Source organism: Calidris pugnax, unplaced genomic scaffold (genome assembly GCF_001431845.1).
Source record: "Calidris pugnax isolate Ruff unplaced genomic scaffold, ASM143184v1 scaffold30, whole genome shotgun sequence".
NCBI classification, from domain to species: domain Eukaryota; kingdom Metazoa; phylum Chordata; class Aves; order Charadriiformes; family Scolopacidae; genus Calidris; species Calidris pugnax.
In genome coordinates, this window is record NW_015090776.1 from 1,771,850 (window position 1) to 1,794,124 (window position 22,275).

The 22,275-nt window shown below is 38.2% G+C and overlaps 1 protein-coding gene across 1 annotated transcript in view; it reads left to right on the forward strand.

The window, feature by feature from the left end:
• The window catches only part of HMCN1 (hemicentin 1), a 223,243-nt gene that overhangs the window by 81,245 nt on the left and 119,723 nt on the right, over positions 1–22,275 (forward strand). The window contains exons 12-27 of the mRNA XM_014946817.1: positions 997–1,138; positions 1,537–1,664; positions 2,393–2,506; positions 3,708–3,866; positions 4,773–4,967; positions 6,307–6,405; positions 8,322–8,449; positions 10,334–10,478; positions 12,016–12,128; positions 13,186–13,342; positions 14,215–14,389; positions 16,681–16,808; positions 18,640–18,912; positions 19,905–20,000; positions 20,400–20,594; positions 21,668–21,798. Of these exons, the coding sequence (XP_014802303.1) occupies positions 997–1,138; positions 1,537–1,664; positions 2,393–2,506; positions 3,708–3,866; positions 4,773–4,967; positions 6,307–6,405; positions 8,322–8,449; positions 10,334–10,478; positions 12,016–12,128; positions 13,186–13,342; positions 14,215–14,389; positions 16,681–16,808; positions 18,640–18,912; positions 19,905–20,000; positions 20,400–20,594; positions 21,668–21,798 (2,378 nt within the window). The remainder of the gene's footprint in view (positions 1–996; positions 1,139–1,536; positions 1,665–2,392; positions 2,507–3,707; positions 3,867–4,772; positions 4,968–6,306; positions 6,406–8,321; positions 8,450–10,333; positions 10,479–12,015; positions 12,129–13,185; positions 13,343–14,214; positions 14,390–16,680; positions 16,809–18,639; positions 18,913–19,904; positions 20,001–20,399; positions 20,595–21,667; positions 21,799–22,275) is intronic.

A 22,275-nucleotide genomic window follows, 5' to 3' on the forward strand; every position in this document is an offset into this window, starting at 1 on the left:
GTCAATACTACAAGTTAATACTTTTTCATCCATTAAGTGGTGTGGATCTTTTTCTTGCTGGTAAGAAGCAAGACAATCTTGTAGGTACCATAGAAGAAAATGCAGTTGCCACAGTGAATTGTTTTGGTGGTCTTTTGTACTGAGGAAGTCTGTCTAAGGATATATGAAGATACATGAACTATGAAGTTCACCATTCACTTTCCTGGTGAAAATGCAGCTGAAATGCATAACGTCTACTGGCATTGTTAACACTGCAAATTCAGTTGTCTCCAACACGATTTTGCTGTTAATTTCTTCCTCTGTGTGTGCACATATATTGTGACTTCTATTTTTATAGAATTTATTTGTACTCAGGTTACGTTCTTCCCATTGGCCTGCCTGAAGATTTGTGGTCATTGGCTTTATTTGTCAGGAGCCTGCACAAATTTGTCTTATATTTGGCAAAATTGCCTCTGCTGTTTTGCTGGGCTTTAAGCATTTAAAAATTTAGATTTATTTAAATTTAAAAATTAAATTTCAATTTAAACATTCTAAGTTAATTATTATGTTGAATCCACATGAAACCACTCATGTGCTCATAATTTCTATTCAGGATGATGACCTTACACGTCTTACACCTATTTCAGCCTGGCTTTGCCACCTTGGCAGGTTGTGTTGGTGAACCTTGTTTAGTTCTGGTAGTTTTTTGTCAGAATTGGTGCCCACCTTTGGGAGCTCCAAATTCTGCATCTCAGAACAAAGCAAATGGCGTAGATGTGAATTAGTTTGATCTCTGTACCCTGGATCCTGACTTGCTGACTTTTATAAAGGTATGCTGTTTTCTGCTGAGGAATTGGTAGCCTGTGCTAGAGGAAATGAGGAAACAAGTGGGCTCTGACCTTTATTAGGATTGTTTTCTCACTCTAGAGCTATTTAAAAATAGGAATAAGGTGATTATTGTCATCGGTGTTTTCTAAATGGATATTTTTTATTGCTGTTTTTAATTTCTTTTAATAGAACCACCTAGAGTTGTCATTTCACCTAAGAATCAGACTTTTACAGAAGACTCTGAAGTGTCTATCAGGTGTTCTGCAACAGGTTATCCAAAGCCGACAGTAGTATGGACACACAACGATATGTTTATTCTTGGTTCCAGCAGGTAGGGTTACAGCTTTTTTCCTATGTGAGAAAGCAGTTTTGAAGAATGCCAAAATACTCTGACTATTTCTTCCACAGGAGCCTGTGAGTTTTGGAAATAGTACCTCAACCTTTGCAAGTCTTTAAAAATATCAGTTTTCTCATCTCTAAAATAGAAATACTTCAGTTCTCGTCCTCAGAAGGCTTTATACAAGATTAGTATAAACGCTTTTCTCAAAATACATTGAAATTCTCTGATAAATATAATAATACTAATTGTTGTTTATAATGAGAAAAAAAACGCAGTAACTGTTTATAAGCTCTCTGCTTATGCTGCTGCTGTTGCTGCTTGGAGTGTGGATGTAACAGTTATTCTCTTTTCTTTAACTCATCATTTTGGTTGGTCCTCTGTGTTTCCAGGTATAGATTGACCCCAGAAGGCACCTTAATCATAAGAAAGGCAATTCCAAAAGATGCAGGAGTTTATGGTTGCTTGGCAAGTAACTCAGCTGGGACAGAGAAACAGACATCCACCCTTATATACATCGGTAAGCAAAAGAAACGATATAGTGACAATCAAAAAAAGCAAACTAATACATCATTAGGGAGGAACTGTTAAAATTAGTAAAACCATGCAGAACACACTAGTAAGAATTAAAAAAAAAACCTCAGAGAAGATGTTGAACCAACTCACAAATCTCCCTTTTGTTTTCTTTTGAGATCTGAGTAGTATTGTTCAGCGATATTTGGGGCTTAATGTTTTGTCTTACACTGTTTTTAAGAAAAAAACCCTAAAAGTAGGTATTAAAGTGGAATAGGCTTGCAAACCTGAGTAGGCCTTTGGAAAAGGAATCGTGTTTCTATAAATTTCCGTAGCATGCTTAGCACTCTAGAGTCCTAATCCAAATTGGGTCCTCTAAACACTGTGTTGGTGTATTAACAGTAGAGTATTAAAAATCTTGATGACCAGCATCTGACTGGAGAGGGAGAGTGACTTTTAATCTTTTTACTTTCTACATGATGTAACTCTTCTGATTCTGTCCTTGAATTCCCAGTGTATTCTACGTATGATCCAGGTGCTCTGGACCAGACTTTACTTTTTTTGTGTTTCCCAGTGTTTATCTGTCACCTTACATGATTTTTAAGCCTGTTTGACTTTTAATGCAAATGTTCTTCCATATAACAAGAGAAAATTAGAGTCTTTCTTGGCTTATGTCTTAAAAATAGTGTATTCCTTGGATGAGGAACTCATTTTTTCTGTATTTTTTCTTTTTAGAGGCCCCAACATTGACCATAGTTCAAAGTGAAATGCTGGTTGCTCTTGGAGACACAACTATTATGGAGTGTAAAACAACTGGAATCCCACATCCCCAGGTCAAATGGTTTAAAGGTGGGCTTAATACTTTGTGTTAGGTTTATTTACTTTAACGGGAATATTTAGAACAATGATCTTGAAGTGACTTCATTTTCTCAAAAGCTTTATGTTGTATTCAATTTGTGACTGGCCTGTGAGATTTTCTAAATCTAAATCACTTTACGGTTTAAGTTCTTGCTCCTGTTTAAATACAGTTAATTAAAATATTGTAGTATAATTAAATAAAAAAAAAAGCTGGGACTTGTCTACTTAAATAAGGTTCATTCTTCTGTCAGAAAATGTTTAGCTATATGCTATAAAAATCACAAAATATTTTTATGTTTTTCCCATTGGATATTTGCTCAACGTCCTTTGCAACATGTAGGGAATTTTTATATGTTACTTCTTCTGAATCTCAGAGGTGTCTACTACAATTTATGTGATAGTGAGGCAGTATATTTAATATCAGAACTGCAGGAGTTTTTATGGAGTTAAATGGGAGTCAGAGAATCCCATGTCTCAAGACTGATCATTTATTTTCAGAAAAAGCAGCTGACTCCTGTGTGTGGTGGTATAAACCACCTGCCTGCTGATTTTCTGGAAAACCAACCAAGATATTGCCAACAAATATTTCATCCAGTCCAATATTTCATCTCTGCCTGTAGCTGGAAGGAAGCACAAAACTCTTTGTAGTCTGTTTCCGAATAACCTTCCCTCAAAGGAAGCTGCTTCTGAACTCACTGCAGTTGATCAGTGGCTTGTATTTTAAAGCAGAAGTCAAGGGGCCTTGATACTCATCCCAAAGAGTATTATGTGGACCAATTCTGAATGTTACACATCAATATTGTGGCTCCTGCTGAGCTTGAGAGGCAGTAGAGCTATTTTCTAGGATTTTGGAGAGTTCTCAATTTGCTACAGAGCTGTTAGAGACGTGATCACCACATGTAGCCTGTAATTTGGGAAGGAGAAATACAGCCAGGCACACTGTCCTAATAATGATCTCTGTCCCAAGCTACTTGTGTCTGTGTTCCCCTTGTGAAAGAAACAAATAATAAGACATGGTGTCTAATGTAGTAATGAATTTTTCCACTCAGCTGAATGGAAGTCAAAGTACTCATTTGCTAAATGAATACAGCCATGTTGTGAGCTAATCTTAAACTTGGACACTGTTTTGTTGGAATAATTTTCATAAATACCCTGTTACATTTCAGTTACTTTTTTTTTGGTCTGGACTTAGGTGACTTAGAGTTGAGGGCATCAGCATTTCTCATTATTGATACTCATCGGGGTCTTTTGAAGATCCAGGAAACACAAGACCTGGATGCTGGTGACTATACCTGCGTGGCTACCAATGAAGCAGGGAGAGCTTCTGGAAAGATAACTCTAGATGTTGGCTGTAAGTAGCTTGCAGTATTGATAGTAAGTACTCTAATTCCAGGGCCCCATCCCTGGAGGTGTTCAAGGCCAGGCTGGATGGGGCTTTGAGCAACCTGGTCTAGTGGGAGGTGTCCCTGCCCAGGGCAGGGGGTTGGAACTCAATGCTCTTTAAGGTCCCTTCCAACCCAAACCATTTATAAATCTATGATTCTCATTTCAGTGTTTCTGTGGTCAATGGTGGCTTGGTTATCTGAACTTTTCTCTGTGTGTGCTCTGGGAACACCTTTTTGGTGGTGTTCGCCAAGCTGTTTTCCTTGTCCTATTTGGACACCAGCTTTCTTTCACTCTTACTTCTTTTGGAAAGCATAAAAATTGTGAGGAGGAAGAGAAAGGTAGAGGAAGAGGAAACTGTTCAAACCTCACCCTAACAGATTTCTCACGTAGATAATATATTATACTAACTGAAGTTACTATTTAAGGTTATTATAACTTAGCCCTTCCTCTACTCTTTTCCTAATTCTTTCTAACTGCTTGTGGCCTGACACATCACATCTTGTTAAATGCATGTTCCTCTCAGGCACGTATGCTTTCTGAAGAAATGACCAACGCTGTCTGCGCTGTCTGAAGGAGACTAACAATGCTAACACTTGACCATGCATGTCCTTCTGGTGGGGGTGGCTGTGTCTTCAGTCTTCAGTTTTTTGAGATGTTTAGCCCATTTCTGAGCTCCCCATTGTAAGTACAGAGCACGTAAGGCTGCTTTTGTAAGGTGCTGCTAGAGTTGGGAATCTGTTATTAGAATAGTTCTGCATAACAGGATGTAAATTCGGGCTGTCAATAGTGCAAACAGAATGTTAATGTTGTGTTGCAACCCCAATTCACTTTCTGTGTACTCTTTTTTTATTTTATTTTTTATTTTTCCTAGCTCCCCCAGTTTTCACACAGGAGCCTAGCGATGAGTCTGCGGATATTGGCTCAAATCTCACGCTGCCGTGCTACGTTCAGGGGTACCCAGAACCAAAGGTTAAATGGAGGCGGCAAAATGGTGCTTCCCTTTTCTCCAGACCCTTTGCAATTAGTTCCATCAGTCAACTCAGAACAGGAGCTCTGTCTATTAACAGTAGGTAGAATAAACTTTTAAATGAAGAGATGCCAGAAGGAAATAAGACACGTGCAATGTATTTGTGTTACTATGCTACTTTATAAAATTGTTAAGTTTGTAAAAAGACTGGATTTTTATCAGAAATTGTGTTTTTTTGAGAGATGTGTTTCAGAACTCATTGTTTCAGGCAAGTCCTAACTTGTGTAACAACTAGAAATTCTGCAAGAGCCTTTGCAATTTCAGTTACTTGGAGCGTTTCAGTGACCCATACACTAAGTGATGTTAGTCTATTTTCTTAATTAGCTCTTTTATTCCTTTCTAGTCATAAGCAAGTTGGTGAGGTAATTCCTCTCTACTTTACATACAGTAATTCGTGCCCCCTGTACTGGGCACTGGTGAGGCCTCACCTTGAGTACTGTGTCCAGTTTTGGGCCCCCTACCATAAAAAAGACATTGAGGTGCTGGAGCGGGTCCAGAGAAGGGCGACAAAGATGGTGAGGGGTCTGGAGAGTAAGTCTTATGAGGAGAGGCTGAGGGAACTGGGGTTATTCAGCCTGGAGAAGAGGAGGCTGAGGGGAGACCTTATTGCTCTCTCCAACTCCCTGAAAGGAGGGTGTAGAGAGGTGGGGGTCGGTCTCTTCTCTCAAGTCACAGGCGACAGGACAAGAGGAAATGGCCTCAAGTTACACCAGGGGAGGTTCAGGTTGGATATTAGGAAAAATTTTTTCACTGAAAGGGTTCTCAGGCATTGGAATGGGCTGCCCAGGGAGGTGGTTGAGGCACCATCCCTGGAGGTGTTCAAAAGACGGGTTGATGTAGTGCTGGGAGGTATGGTTTAGTGATGATGCTCCTTGTTTGTTGTGTGGGTGTCTATTTTTGTCAGTTAGGTTGACGGTTGGACAAGATGATCTTTAAGGTCCCTTCCAACCTAGAAGATTCTGTGATTCTGATTCTGTGATTCTGTGATACTATGTGGGTGTCTGTTCACATACAGACACACGTTGCTGTATGTAATAATCAGTATTGCACAGTAAATGCACTACATTAGCATATGTAGGTGTGGATATGTAGTGAACTGCCATATATTATTTGTGCACGGTATATACTGTAATAAAGTATATGCAATATATAAGGTGATGGAAATTATCATATATCTATATAATGCTTTTTTTTTACTCAGGTGCTTATATAGTTATTGGTTCTGTACTTGATGACAAGAGGAAAGGAGTTATCTGTCCAAAACAAAATATTTGAAACTGAAAGATGAAAGGATAGGTTATCCGTGTATTGCAAAATTGTCAATATCATTTCATAAGCTGCAATCTGATCTCTTTTTTTTTTTTTTTCTCCCCTCTAGATTTGTGGGTCAGTGATGAAGGAACTTACATCTGTGAAGCTGAGAACCAGTTTGGAAGGATTCAGTCACGGCCAGCCACAATCACAGTGACTGGACTGGGTAAGACTGGTTAATGTCAGGGAGGACAGGGAAAGGCAAGGCTGGCAGCATTTCAGTACCTGGAATATACTGGAGGAGGCGATAGTCAGTGGTGTTTGTACAACAAAGAGGATGGCTGTGGGATGTGTACATACATGGTGACATATCTATATGCTTTTATCCGTAGCTATATTTACACATATGTAGTCATCCACACAAACTAAATCAGGAGACATTTGCAAGGAATGTTGTAATTTATTTCAATGAATTTAGTATGTTAGAACATTGTCTTTTCACTGGCTACATTAATTTGAATGTTTCATCTACACTTTATAACATGGACCTTAAAAATGTTATTTATCCTGTCTTCTGTTTCTCATTCCTAAGTAAATTTATTAAGGAATGAAAAATTGCCATAATGATGAATGTTAATGATGGGGCTTCTGCCCTTTAATTAATCTTTAAAAAAAAAAAAAAGCAGCAATGTACTTGCTTGGGTCGGTGTGTTGATATAACTGGAAAGGAATCTTAGTGATCCAGGAAGACAGTGAATGTCTAGCTTTGACAATAGCTGTGCTGTTAAGGAGTTGTTTATTATCTCAGTTGGACAATTGGAAATAAAAGGAAAAATAATGCTATGAAGTGTAGATATTTGCAGGAAGATAAGAGTGGAGTCCATCTGCTGTTCTTTCCTATGCTACCCCCCACCTTCTTTTGTTTCTTTATTTTTTCTTGCCTGCATTGTTGACGTTTCAGATACCAGAACTCCCCCTGGTATTTTTTTGTCCTAAAATTAAGAATGTTGGAACTTTGATGCTGTCTGTTGACAACTATGGTTTTTTTCTTACTCCTTTTTTCCTCTTTTTATTTAAATCGTATCATTTTCATTGTGGGAAGTGTTTCTTGCTTTATATTTGGATTGCACACTAATGATGGGGCTTCTGCCATTTAATTAATCTTTAAAAAAAAAAAAAAGGCAGCAACGTACTTGCTTGGGTTGGTGTGTTGATATAACTGGGAAGGAATCTTAGTGATCTAAGAAGGCAGTGAATGTCTAGCTTTGACAATAGCTGTGCTGTTAAGGAGTTGTTTATTATCTCAGTTGGACAATTGGAAATAAAAGGAAAAATAATGCTATGAAGTGTAGATATTTGCAGGAAGATCTCAGTTGGACAAATGGCAATAAAAGGAAAAATAATGCTATGAAGTGTAGATATTTGCAGGAAGATAAGAGTGGAGTCCATCTGCCATTCTCTCCTATGTTACCCCCCACCTTCTTTTGTTTCTTTATTTTTTCTTGCCTGCATTGTTGACGTTTCAGATACCAGAACTCCCCCTGGTATTTTTTTGTCCTAAAATTAAGAATGTTGGAACTTTGATGCTGTCTGTTGACAACTATGGTTTTTTTCTTACTCCTTTTTCCTCTTTTTATTTAAATAGTATCATTTTCATTGTGGGAAGTGTTTCTTGCTTTATATTTGGATTGCACAAGCAGACCTTTGTCTGCTGCTGCAAGCAGCATTACTGACAGGACTAATAATGAAAACTCAGATTTAATATTTTACATTGTTCTTTCCTATGCTACCCCCCACCTTCTTTTGTTTCTTTATTTTTTCTTGCCTGCATTGTTGACGTTTCAGATACCAGAACTCCCCCTGGTATTTTTTTGTCCTAAAATTAAGAATGTTGGAACTTTGATGCTGTCTGTTGACAACTATGGTTTTTTTCTTACTCCTTTTTCCTCTTTTTATTTAAATAGTATCATTTTCATTGTGGGAAGTGTTTCTTGCTTTATATTTGGATTGCACAAGCAGACCTTTGTCTGCTGCTGCAAGCAGCATTACTGACAGGACTAATAATGAAAACTCAGATTTAATATTTTACATGAATATATAAAAATTCCTCATAATTTCTTTTACTTCTTTCTTTTGTTCAAGTTACACCTCTGATTGGAGTAAGTCCAGCAACAGCTAATGTAATTGAGGGGCAGCAGCTCACTTTGCCATGTGTACTGCTTGCTGGAAACCCCATTCCAGACCGGAGGTGGATTAAAAACAGCATGGTGGTAAGACTGGTTTGTTTCCTGTAAGATATACTGTAGACAAAACGTACAGCTGACATTTTCTAGCGATGGTAAAAACTTGGTTTAATTTACAGAAGTTGCTGTACAAACACACTGATAGTTTTTGTGCTTACAAATAAAGATATTTTGTGAGCTTGGACTGGCTCACTGGAAACGAGGATCCAATGTCATCGAGGAGAATTCCAGCAGACAACTACCACTCAATGGGAGCTGCTTCTGAGTTTGTGTAGGCACTGTTATCCAGAGTACAGACATTTGCCCACGAAATGATAGTTTATTACTGTTCAAAATATAAAGGTGGAAGTGTGGCATCCTGATGGTTATGCCTTACTGATCATGCCCATTCTAGGAAATTTGTAACTCTGAAGCTCAGATGAGGGAATAGGAGATGGTAGTGGGGGATATGAAGGTCTAGGAAAGAACCTGGAACCAAAGCATTTGTGAATTGTCCTTTTATCTTCAATTTTACTTACTTCCAAGGCAGTTTTATGCGTTCTTGTTGGCTCTTGAATTTCATCCTTGGGCTCTGAATATAGGCATGCTAGTGGAATACACCTACCAGAATCACAAAAGTTCTAGAATTTTAACCCTGGTAACTGAAAAGCATTTCTTTTCCCCTATTTTTTAAAAATAAAGATAACAGAAAATTTCTGTGGATTTGGCGTTTTTTAACATCATGACTTTTACTGTTTCTGGTGGGATGAGATAAATGTCAGCATCCCTGTAACCTATACTCCCTTCCTAGTGGTGCACTGCTCAGAGCATGAAAGAACATGTTTTCTTTCCCCCTCAAAAAGCATACCATTGCCAATTTATAACTCCTGCAGACAGCAAAGTGGTGTAGACACCGTGCCTAGGTTAGTTGCCTGAGTGAAGTTTTATTTCCTTAGAAGTAGAGAAATTACTGACTTTAACATCCCTGTGAAGCTCTGCTTTTTAGCTTGCTAATTTTTCCCTAAAGCCCTTTCTCCACAGCTATAATTAAATAATTATAGCAATTTTTTTTACTTGTTGTCACCAAGTAGAATCCTGGCACTACTTGACCCTTGGCTTGCTAGAGTTTTCAGCTCAGTTTTTGAATCACTGGACTTCTCTGTTGACTGCTTAAGTGCAAGTAGCACAGATTGTAACTTCTGTGAGAAAAACTGGCAGGATCCTCCTTGTTGAGTTGCTAATTCCTCCATGTAGTAGTGCTAGTTTCCTGTAATTGTAAGCTTCCGGCAAAAGCTCCACTCCAAGGAAAGTGTTGGAATAAGTTATATTTAGAGAAGAATGTAGCTTTTTCTGAGCACAGCATGACTGGAACAATTTTGCATTCTAACAGCCTTTCTGTAAGTCAAGGCTGTGTTGCTGAGCTCATTGTATTTTTTTGTTGTTGTTGCTCTATGGTATATAGCTTTTGAAAAATTACTTTTGTGAAAGTTATAAGTTTTCTTATCTTTTTAAAAAAAGGAACTGTTTGTGGAAGAAGAACAAGTCATTGCTCATCAAGACTTGATGTGTGATCAAACTGGGTTAATGGAATAATGAATAAAAAATACAGTAAAATAATTCAGCTAAGTTTGGTTTTGCTTCAGTGCACGATTGTAAGCCTGATTGGCAGTTCTGTATTTGCTGTGGCAGAGCAGAGTTGCTGTTGCAGATCTTAATCTCTCTCCAGGAGTAAATACATGGTGCTACCAAAATTTGTATTTAAAATTCTCTTTTTTTTGAAAGACGGAAGGTAGGAAAAACTCTAGTAAAATTCTCCAGGAACATACAATTTTGAAGAATGTGAAACAATCAAGTAAAGCCATGCTGCGTCCAAAAGTAAATATTATCAACAAGTACTTTCTTCAGTAAAATGTTACCTCACTCTTTTGGCAGCTGGTTCCCAATCCCTACATTAATGTTCGCAGTGATGGAAGCCTGCACCTTGAAAGAGTTCGGCTGCAGGATGGCGGGGATTATACCTGCATGGCAAGTAATGTTGCTGGGACAAGCAACAAAACTACTACTGTTAATGTGTATGGTAAGGACCACTGTCTTGTTGCTTTTGTGCTGAATGCCAGATGAGAGTGGCTTTCTTACTAGCAGGAGCTCTCACTAGATCTTTTTTTTTGTTACAATTACAGTAATTTCTCAAATTTCCTCTTTTATAATGATGTTACTTTGTAAAGTAACATGGTGGGAAATTGGATCCGCTGCACAGGAAAGAACTGAGCCACTGAAACTGTTTTTAAAATGAAATAAAAATAACACCATTTTGTGATCGTAAAAGATCCTTATTTCTAAACATCTGCAAAGGTTGGGCTATGCAGTCTTCATCTCTAGCTTTATTAACAAAACAGATGCAAGTGGAAGTTTACTGGAAAGCCATGAAAAGTGCTGTCTGGGGGTTTCATAAGTGACATAAGGAAGCACAACTCATGGGAGAGTTAGAATTAAAATGAATCATGAGTTTGGCAAAATGTGTTTGTTTTTTTTTTGTTTTTTTTTTCTTTTTTTTTTTTTTAATTAAAACACACTCGAAACTACACTGACAGCAAGACAAAGTGTTAGCATTGTGGTAACCCATCTGTGTTTCAGCTGGAGATACTTGTATTAACTCTGTGTGGGGTCACAACAGCTTCATGGCTTACAGCCTGAAATTTTCTCACGTGTTAAATTAATCATGGGAGATTTATTTTAAGGTTCACTGAAGATGCTGGAACATCCTTACACATAAAGAATAACTATTATTTTTTAATACAGGCAAGTATTCAGTGTCTGATAAGGTCTTCCATGTCAACACAAGTTTTTGGAATATTTCAGAACTTGAAAACAGAGAAGAATAAATTTGTATGTTTTCAGAAGGATCTAATGTTTCTATTATAGCCTTAACTCTATTGTCTTTTTTCTTTTGTTAATTCAAAACCAGCTCAGTTAACTAGGGGAGCTGGAGTTCTTGTTACTAACAGTCTCTTGTTACTGATTTTGTGAAGTGATCTGGTATTTTTATTCAGGTTCATCTAACAGTCAGTCCCTGCAGAAACCATGACTGCAGATAGCACAATTTGTAGCATTTATAACAAATATTAAATAAGCTTGGAGTGTGATCAGTTCTTTACTTTGATATCTGCTCTGTTCAAAATGTTGTCCATTGATGGAAATTGATGCAGCCCCAAAAATACTGAACCAGTTATGCTGCTCTAGGCTGAATTACATACAGTATCATTTTGGGAAGCCTGGCTTAAAATGTTGTCAGAGGATATACAGAGACTTTCTGAAATAATGGCAATCAACTATGTGAAATACCTACAGTCAGTTTAAAACTATGTGTACCTAATCCAATGATCAGCTCATGGCTGACATGCTTCGTTGTGAACGCGTATTTATTCTGTCGTGAAAGACTGGAGAGCAGAGGAGAATGTTCTGGTCATTGGCAATGTTAGGGTTGAGAGAAGAGGCTTCCCAAGCCCTCCTGCCTATATGAAGTAGTAATTGAATATAAGGATTTTATTGTAGGAGTTGTGCCATGGTTGGAAATCTGTCTTCTGCATGTGTTTAATATTTGTATTTATTTTTAGTTCTGCCTGTTATTCAGCATGGACAGCAGATATTTAGTACCATTGAAGGAATCCCAGTAACATTACCGTGCAAAGCAAGTGGAGTACCTAAGCCATCTATTGTCTGGTCCAAGGTAATTTTTCATCTTTGAGCTGTTCATGGTGGAAGACCAATCAAACACATCATTTTTGTTGTCATAAAAACTATATGCATGAAATGTGACCAAAGCCCTTAGTTGTGAGGGACCTGGAAATCTCTACTTATTTGTATCTGCTTTTATTTCTTACAGCAGTGCTTTCTGGACCTGGTCCAGGCATAGATGAGCGTTCTGCTCTTTGGAAGGGCTTTGGTTATTGCTGTATCATTACGTTTTTAGCAATTCAGAAATAGTTCATATTCCTGTTATGAGTTGATACTTTGAAATTAGGTAATCTGCCACAGATCAAAAGTTCATTTTCGGTTTGGAGCCTTACTTTAAGATGACTTTTTTTTTTTTCCCCCTCCAAGGAAAGTGTGTCTAATAATGGTATTCTGGGGTTAACCATCTGTCACTTTTCAGTTGTGTCCCTGACAAGATGTTTTGTCATCAGAAATCAATGTCAAGATGAACTCAGTTGAAATCTTCACTTTTTAAAAAAAATAGTGTCTGTAAAAAGTAGCAAGTTTTCTGCGTAAGAGTCCCTGTGCTTCTGCTGCTGTTGCTGCTTAGACAGTGACACTCAAGGGGTGCAAAAACTTAGTTGAAATTAATTAATTTCTATGGATGGAATTTTGGGGCCAGGCTTTTAGTTAATTCAAAATATTTTGTCCATCTCAGGCATAAACAATGTGAGTAGTAATGTAATGTAAATTAAAATATTGCTCAGTTTAGCCAGACCACCTGCAACTTGTTTGGTCTATAGAACTGCATTAATTAAAGATTAATACATGGAGTGTATTTCACAGTGAAGAAACCACAGTGTCACAATGATCTATTAAAAATACAGCAGTTTTCATATGAATGGATCACAGCAATGGGGTAAGGTGGGGAGATGCTGCAGGAACTACCATTTTTATATTCCTTTAATAGTGTTTATGTTTTCATTCGATTTTATTCTATGCCTGTAAGCTTCAGCTTTTATTGAATTGAATGATTGTAATCTATTTTATTTTAGAAGTGGATTTTTTTTAATTTTTCCTTCTTTCCACAGAAAGATGTAATTCTTTCCAGCAATGTGAAATTTTCTGCAGGGTCTGATGGAAGTCTGCAGGTAGTTTCACCAGGGGGTGAAGAAACTGGGGAATACATGTGCACTGCAACAAATGCTGCTGGTTATGCTACACGGAAAGTCCAGCTCACCGTCTATGGTACGTGTGAGCTAAAATCAAATGTAGTGCTGTTGCCTCTGTCCCTGCATTGCATTCTACTTTAGATGGTAAAACCCACTGAGGTGGATTTGAACCTAGGTTACAGTCCAAATGGGATTTAAATTAATCTCTAATTAGTGCTTTTGACTTTGTCCTAGGTCACTAGATCCACAGAGTAGGCAATTTTAGAAATGGCTATACTGAAATGCATATCCTTTAGCCGTTATGATTCTCTTAAAACCTCCTGATACCTGTTACCTTGAATTCATAGTCTAGGATCTTGAGCTGATGATAATTTCATCTTTATGGAAGTGAATAGGAAGTACCTGCGTAGGAATAGAAGTCCCGGCTGATAGAAGAATGAAGATCCATTATTCCCATGAGTCCCAAAACTTCCTACCATCTCCCAGTATCATAAAAAAACCCCACTTAGGTGTAAGCTAAAGGCTGAAAGGTATCTATGCAATACAGAGCTTGGCATATGGGTGAACTCCATGTCTCTCTTCCTATCCAGCTTTTTGGGTAGGTAGTGCAGTCTTGCTGGTATTTGTGGTATTGCATGTAGGCATCAGCCAGGGTCTGAGCTACAGGCAGTGTACGTCAGTATTATAGTCATTTATGTCTATTGCAAACATGTCATTAAAAATAGGATTGTAACATTATATACCTGATTAAAAAAAAAATAGATGTTTAATCTGAAATGGAACAGTATGGTGTTATGTTTGTACAAATATTGTCAGCATTACAGGGATTTATGTCTATTGCAAACATGTCAAAAATAGATGTTTAATCTGAAATAGAACAGTATGGTGTTATGTTTGTACAAATACGTATATATTCATTACAACTTCTTAACATGTTCCATGTTATAGTGAAACCGAGAGTATCCAGGCCTGGAGACCAGCAAGGAAACGCGTATGATAAACCCATAGAGATCTCAGTAATTGTGGGGGAAGATGTCACACTTCCATGTGAAGTAAAGAGCTTGCCACCCCCCATAATTACCTGGGCCAAAGAAATGCAGCTCATTTCTCCGTTCTCTCCAAGGTAACAATGGGTTAATGAAAATAAAAGTGAAATTGTGTCTAAGCTTTCAAGATTTTGGAAAGTTATATGATTTCTAATTACCTCAGGATCATTCAGAGGTATTAAGTTGTCTTGCATGAGGATCCTATTTTGCTAGGTCTTGAAACTCTCTTTCCCAAACCAAATGTATGTCTCTTTCTGAAGGAAATGAAGACATCATTGTGCAGCTTCCATTCCAGTGCGTGTTTATATGCAATCTCAGGAGGCCAGGATGAAAGAGATCCTGTTATATTCGTACTCTGGTGGTGCCCAGAGACCCACATAATCTGTGCTTGATTATAATTCTTTAAAACTGCTTTTCTTTTCTTAAGCACTTACATTTATGCTCAAGGGAGCACTGTTGGTTATTCATATGAACTCTGGGCTGCCGGTAGAATACACGTGATGATAGATGTTTGGGAGTGCTTACAGGGGCTGATTGCTCACTGTGTTTTGGATACAAAATCTCTCCAGATATTCTTGGACATGTGAAAACATGGCTAAATGCTTATAAAAATGTTGAGTTGACAACCTTAGAGACTGAAGAGTTGGGGACCGTCTTGTATTCAAAATGGGCCACAATGGTGGAGTCCTTCCTTATTGTTTTAGCATGGTGCAAAATAAGAGAGGAAACAAGTAGGTGATTATTCTCTGTATGTTCCCAGCTGAAGTGCCAGTTACTGTCATGGGGCAAGCTTGTGCTTTCTAGTCTTCAAGATACCTCAGAAGGGTTAAAGGCTGCAGCTGCATTCATAAACCAGAAAACAGTAACTCTGGCCAAAAGCACACTGTAGAGATTGCTGTGCCCCTTGTCTAGTGTCTCTCACTGATCCAAGTGGAAAGAATCAGGCAATGTCCGAGCTGAATTTAGGAATCATACAGACCTGAAGGTGGCCAGACCTGCACCTTAGAGTGACTGCAGCAGCCTCAGCAACTAAAGCTGCTGGGCCAGCATGTTTGGTGAAGGAGGCTTGTGCACAGGGAGTTGCTTTGTTGTTAGTTATCTGTGTGGAATTTTCTGCTGTGTCCTGTGAGCGTGTTGCATGCACTAATCCACATTCTTGATCCCTTGTCCTTGTTTTACCTCAGAAGACATTTATAAATTAGGCTACTTGCTCATGGCTGTTGTGGAGACATCCAAGTGTCCAGAGTAACAGAAGTCCAGCTCAGCCCATTCCATTAAATTGCTTACAGATGTCAGCAAAAGTTAAAGAGTTAGTCCAAACAAAATTGTTTGAGACCACCCAAAAGATGATGTTAGAGATGTGACCAGTAAACAAAAGAAGAGTGAAATCAGAAATGAAGGAACTTCTGTCAGAAAGCAAACCTAGTTAGTGGAGAAAATAATGGAGATAAGTTACCCCAGCAATAATATCTTTTGGGGTTACTTTAAAAAAAAATAAAATTGGAAAGATACGAGCAGCAAAGGGGGAATTATATCAGACAGATTTGCATGGCCAAGAGGAAATACTTCAGTTTTTTCCCATTCATCTCTCCGGGCCATTGCAATCCCAAAATTCACCATTTATTCCCGTATGAAAACAAGGAAGACAAGATACCACTAATTCCCCACCATCTTTGCCTAAGTTCTGTATATAACCGTGAGTGCTACACTTGAATTTTTTCTTGTCAGTTCTTAGCTGTCATTTTTCATTCTCTCCTCATTTTTTCCCTATCTCTGTTGCTTTTGATTTCTACATAAGAAGAGTTTGGCTTAGCTGCCTAAGACTGTCTTTTACAATTTTACAAGCCTGTGACCAGAGCTGTAATAAAAATCAATACTATGTAGTTAACTATTTAGTGATGAATAGCAACAATTTCTATAAACATCAGAACTGGTGGTTTTGAATCCAAATACTCTTCAGAAACCCTTTTGCCATCTTTAACCTCATAACAGCTTTTTTGCCAGGAGGAAATAGTATCAAAAGTTGTTTAACTTTCTGACCCTGCTGACCTAGGCTGAGCAAAAATTTGTGATGGGAGGTTGAAGAGCTCCATTTCTCTACCTGATTTTTTTTTTCTTTTCTGTTTCTAGAAACAAGACAGATTATAATATGTTCTCTAAGTAGATAGAACCAAATTTTTTCGTTTAGATCTTGTATTTTAGATATTTTTTGCGTGTTCTGAATGCAGTGGCTCAGTAAGGGCACAGCTCACTCTGCCCTGTAGAATGGTGTTATTTAAACTCATAGCAGTCATTATCAATGTGTAAGTAGAGGTCATTCACTTTTCAATGCGAGTTTATATAATGTATCTATTTCTTATTTTTCCAGACATGCTTTCCTACCCTCAGGGTCAATGAAGATTAGTGAGACACAAATTTCAGACAGTGGAATGTATATCTGTGTAGCCACAAATATTGCTGGGAATGCCACTCAGTCAGTGAAGCTGAGCGTACATGGTAAGTTTTTACTTAAGGGACGGTCATCTGCAAGCTTCCACGTGGAATTTAGCATCATGCAGAGCTTTGCTTTTAAAAATTTTTTTCCTTATATGTATTAAATGCAATTGACCTGTATTCTTTCAGATCATGTTATCTTCATCTGCAAGTTGTTATTGATTATGTGGAAAGGAAACATTATACACACACATAGGTATACACATATATACACACATGCACACCCCTTCCTTAGACTCATGGAAGAATTTTAGCCCTATATGGCATCTAACTCTTTTCAAGTCAGCCAGAAGAGTGTTAAGAACTGAAAACTTGTGTTCTAATGCACTTGGATGCTCTCTGTGCAAGAGGTTCCTCAGCAGGAAGTTTGCAAACAGCAGCTGAGAACAGCAGAGTTGGCTGAACCTTACAGGTCTCAAGTTCCCACCAACTTGGTGGGAATTACGTATCCAAACTCTTCTGGTAGCAAATGTAAAAGTTTGCTTGAACACCTGGTAGCAAAACCAGTGTGCAGCTGTGTCACCTGTGGGTATAGGCAGCTGCTCCTGGCTTTGTGCACAGCTATATGCATATACATTCTGCTGTACCCACCTTCACAAACTAATCTATAACCCATCTTACTGTACTTTCTCTATTCATACCAGCACCCTGTGCTTGTGCCCACCTCCCTTCCCCTCAGTGAAGGTGTCTAGTAGCTCTTGCTCAAGCTAGGACCCATGTCTCCTTCCTTTTTCTTCTTACCATAGATAACATGTTGTCACTCTCGTGACTCTCCTCCTTCCCCATACTGAGGTCCCAGCCACATTCTCTTAGTTACTCACACAATGTAATGTTTTGTTGGCTCCACACTCTCTCATTTATTCCTCCTCACCTGGGTCAGACAGAAGCACAGGCTTGTGGCACGTGTACCTCCTGCCAGTGCTGAAGTGCACAGGAGAGTAGCTGCAGGAGCCATGGCCTGGTACAGCCCAGATGAGACTGGTCAATAGTAATTGTGGATTTATAGATAGTTTTCTGATGGTTCACATAGAGTTTGGAAGTGTTGCTGCCAATGCCCATGGCCAGTACGCATCTTTGAAGTGGATCACATGCCACCAATGTACCAAATTGGGACTCTTGCCCACAGCAGCTCTGAAACCTTCAGGCTCTGCTAATTGAATTGCAATGGCTGTAGCAGACTGCTGTTTGATCCTGTGCATAGAGACATCTGATACCGGTGCACATCTTTGTTTATCTGTAACTGTATATTAATGCAGAGCCTGGAAAAATGGCACTTGTGATTGTTTCAGACATTCTTTGTGAGTTTTATTAACTGTCAATGATCCTTAGAAAGAAGGACCATGTGGCAAAAGAGTTATGTTGGATTTGTGTTATTCTTCGGGACCAGCAAAATCTCTTCCCGTCATATTTTATCTCCTTGTCTGAATTTGTGTTTGGAAGCATAGAAAGATCAGGAATCAGGGGAAGGAAATTAAAATGTCAAAAGAAAAATGTAATTAATTTTATCAGAAAAGCATTTGAATTGTTTTGTGTTATGAATAGCCAGTACCCATAGCTACTCAAATATGCCCAGTATAACAATACTACACTATTCATGTGGAAGTCATGCAGTAGAATTTGAAATGTAGCTTCTTCAAATAGGGTAAGCAATAGGGTATGTACATCCTATCCTATGTAGAACACACGCAGGTCTGCTTCCTTAGTCACCTGAGGGAATTTGGTTTCCGTGAATAAAGACGGACATATTCTGAAATGACAAAAACAGAAAAGAATTTCCTTCAAGAATGATCTTGTACATCTTCACGTTGCTCTGGACTAAACTTCTCTTCCTCAGTACCTCCAAAGATACAGCGTGGGCCTCGAGTTTTAAAAGTCCAAGCTGGCCACAGAGTTGACATACCCTGCAGTGCCCAGGGGATCCCTCCCCCAACAATCACCTGGTTCCAAGGCAGAAGTGCTGTGCCCATCGATGGTGGGCAGTTTCTCCACAGCCTGGATGGAGCTCTAACCATCAGCAACGTCCAGCCTCCTGACGCCGGAGTCTACAAGTGTGTCGCTAGTAATGTAGCAGGCAGCGACGCGGCAGAGATAACAGTGCAAGTTCAAGGTATTTATATTAGGGCTGTAAACTTGCCTCCTGCCCTGGCTGTGTATCATTTCATGCCAGTGCTTTCTGGTTCATGTTATAGAGGACAGTGCTCTTTGCTGTTGACTGTTATGTAATGCAAAATCCAAATCTGTTTTAGATTTTATGTTCTGATGTTAATTATGGAAAATTAGAATAGACAAATAGTCTTTGGAGAATTTGCAGAAATAAGAAAAGGAAACTTAAAATATATTACTTTTTTTTCTTTCTATTAATGAAACTGTTCAAGCTACTTATGATTTCTTTTTGTAGTAGGTGCCTGGTGTGACAGCTTTCAATGTAATTGGAATTTTGCATGAGCTGAAATTGAGCTCTTCACTCAATCAGCATGCTATTGAAAAGGTGACAGGGCAACAGTGGTCAATGTGCCAATTTAAATATGTTGTGCAACTCCTCACTTGATGGGCTGACATACATCAATGTAGCATGACTGACTTAAGCTAAGTAGGAATTATTTATTCTTTGTAATAGTCTAAAGGCACCATTCTGATCCCTTTGGAGAGCTGAGAGCCGCTTGTTACAAACAGCAAAGAACTGCCAATAACTTTACTTAATTATAAATAATATTCTTTGTAGAGTCTCAGTCTACACACTTTTAAAATAAGATGCAAGAACGAAGAATGGAAGTAGTGCTAGTATGTGGTATAAGAAAAAACATTTTAAACAGTATTTTTCAGATTTTGCAGAAACACTGTCTCTGCCTTCAAAACAAATATAGTGGGTTTTAGAGTGAACCAATTTCAGTAAAATTTGAAAGCCTCTTTGTACTGCTTACTTCTTAAAATACTCCTGTGGAAATCAAGGCTGCTTGTGTAGTACACTTCATCAGTGTAAAGAGGGTTATTGGAATCTGACCTTGTGTGAATGAGAGAGACACTTATGTATTGCCAAACTGTATTTTCACATTTGGAAGCAGAGGTCAAGAATTTTTTTGGGGTATCATTTTCTTTCAGAGTCTCCTACTATTGAGGATCTGGACCCTCCCTACAATAATCCCTTTCAAGAAAGAGTGGCAAATCAACGCATTGCATTCCCATGTCCAGCAAAAGGTGTGTATTATTGCTACCACTTTTAGTGACGAAAGTATATTTTTCTGTTGATTATTGAAAATTACCGTGTTTCTGTGTAATCTTTGGCATGGTAAAAATGTAGAATATGCATGGTATTTTCCATATGTACTTTATGTGGAAAAAATCAAGCTAAGAGTGATTTAAATAAACACCATGTGCAGAAGTTCTGTGAAAAGTCATTATTAGCCAACAAGGTTATTGTATTGTTTAAGTTTTTTACTGTTGAAATCATACTGTAAAAGTTGGGGCTGCTTCTTATGGCCTCCCTATGCATTGTCCTTGCCAGTAAGATATCCAGCAAGTGGTGGGAATTGTTTGAATCTTTCTTATTTTGAGCTGAGTTAAGAGTTTCTTGAAGCTTCAGTTTTTTCCTGTTAGGTATTCCAAAGCCTGTCATCAAATGGCTACGTAATGGAAGAGAGCTGGTGGGCAATGAACCAGGGATTTCAATTCTGGAGGATGGGACACTGCTGGTCATAGCTTCTGTTACACCTTCTGATAATGGAGAATATATCTGTGTGGCAACCAATGAAGCTGGAAGCACAGAAAGAAAATATAACCTGAAAGTTCATGGTAAATAATAAATACAACTATTGGGAAACTGTTTTTGAAGAACATCTTCTCTTTTATTGGTGGAAATTGGGTGTCCCAAATCTGCCCATGTGCAGTTAAATGAAAAAAATCAAATCTGAGTACTTGCATTTCTATTATTCTGATAATTTCTGTATCTTTTCTATTGTTCTCTATGACTTTATGCACAAATCATCTTTGTTTTGCTCAAAGAGCTAGGTGTGTTTCATTGGTAGAGGGCTTTAGTTATACTTGAAAAAAATTCTATGCAAGTAACAAATTGAAGATTTGTGGACTGTAGAAATTAAAGATCGGGTGATAGATTTGCATTTCAAATCTAAATATGAGAAAAGATATTTATCACAGTGAACACAGAATAGAATTCTCGCTCCCTGATATCCTTCTTCCAAAATCCTAATTGGAAAATAGAAAACGTACAGGTAGCCTTGAGACATGTTTTGATATTTTGCTTCTTACGCAGTACTTTTATTCCAGCTGTGTTCATTTCTCATGATAGTTAATTCTGATGCCTAAGCAGGGTTATATCCTTCTTTTTATTCTGAGAAAAGCAGGAATTCCATATTGTGCCAGCTCAGTGGGTTTGAACTTTCTAATCCACCATATAAGTCAATTTTCTTTGCATTCCTAGTGGGACATATGATAGGCAGGTGTTCTTGGGGATAACTGGACCAGTGAAGAGGAACGATGACTCTCTGGAATCTACTTCCTTTATATGCTAAACAAATAACATGAGATTTTAAGATTGAGATTTAAATTAAATTTAATCTCAAATTTATTTAATCTTAAAGATTATTCTCTTAAAATGTTGATGGTGGTTGTGTTTGGCTGAATTTCCCTGGGAGTCTGGTATTGGGCAAGAGATGACTGGGTTTTTTTGTGAAAGAGAAGAAGGGTCACAGGGAGATATGTCCAGAACCAAAAGACAAATGGAAACGTTGGGGAGAGAAAGAGTCTGAGAAATTTTAGATAACAGTGGTCCTTCACTTGGGGGGAAGGAGAAAGTGCAAAATCAAGGGAATAGAAGACTTAATATATGACTTCGAGCTTTCTTGCAGTTCCTCCTGAAATTAAAGATCAAGAAAAGGTGACAAATACCTCTGTAGTTGTTCATCACCCTGTAAGTCTCTTCTGTGAAGTATCTGGTAACCCCTTCCCAATCATCTCCTGGTATAAAGAAGATGTCCAGGTATGTGTGATTAACCTAATGGAAATAACATAGACATCATTAATTATGTGTTGACTTTTGAGTGGTCGATGTGAGAATTCATTTAAAGTAAATACACATACATGCCTTCACATATATTTAAACTGCACTAAGAGCATCCACACAGAAAGCCAGCTAACCATGGCTAAGCCATTAATTCAGCTGTTCAATAAATCTAACTTTTCATTTTCAAGATTCCCCCTAGGAATTGCCTTAGCAGTCTCCCAGAGTCCTTGCAGTGGAGACAAATAAACAGTATTTTATTAATTCTGTGGGTGGAGAAATGAGAACTCTCCGAGGTGATTTGAATTCCTCTGGATTATTGCTGAGTCCTATGCTTCTACTTATAGCTGAGAAGTGATAGTTTAAGATGGGGAGAGACCCCTTTATGCACCTTTGTAACTGACCATTACTGATAGATGAAGAAGGGCTTTGGTTTTCCCACACTCTATTGTATGT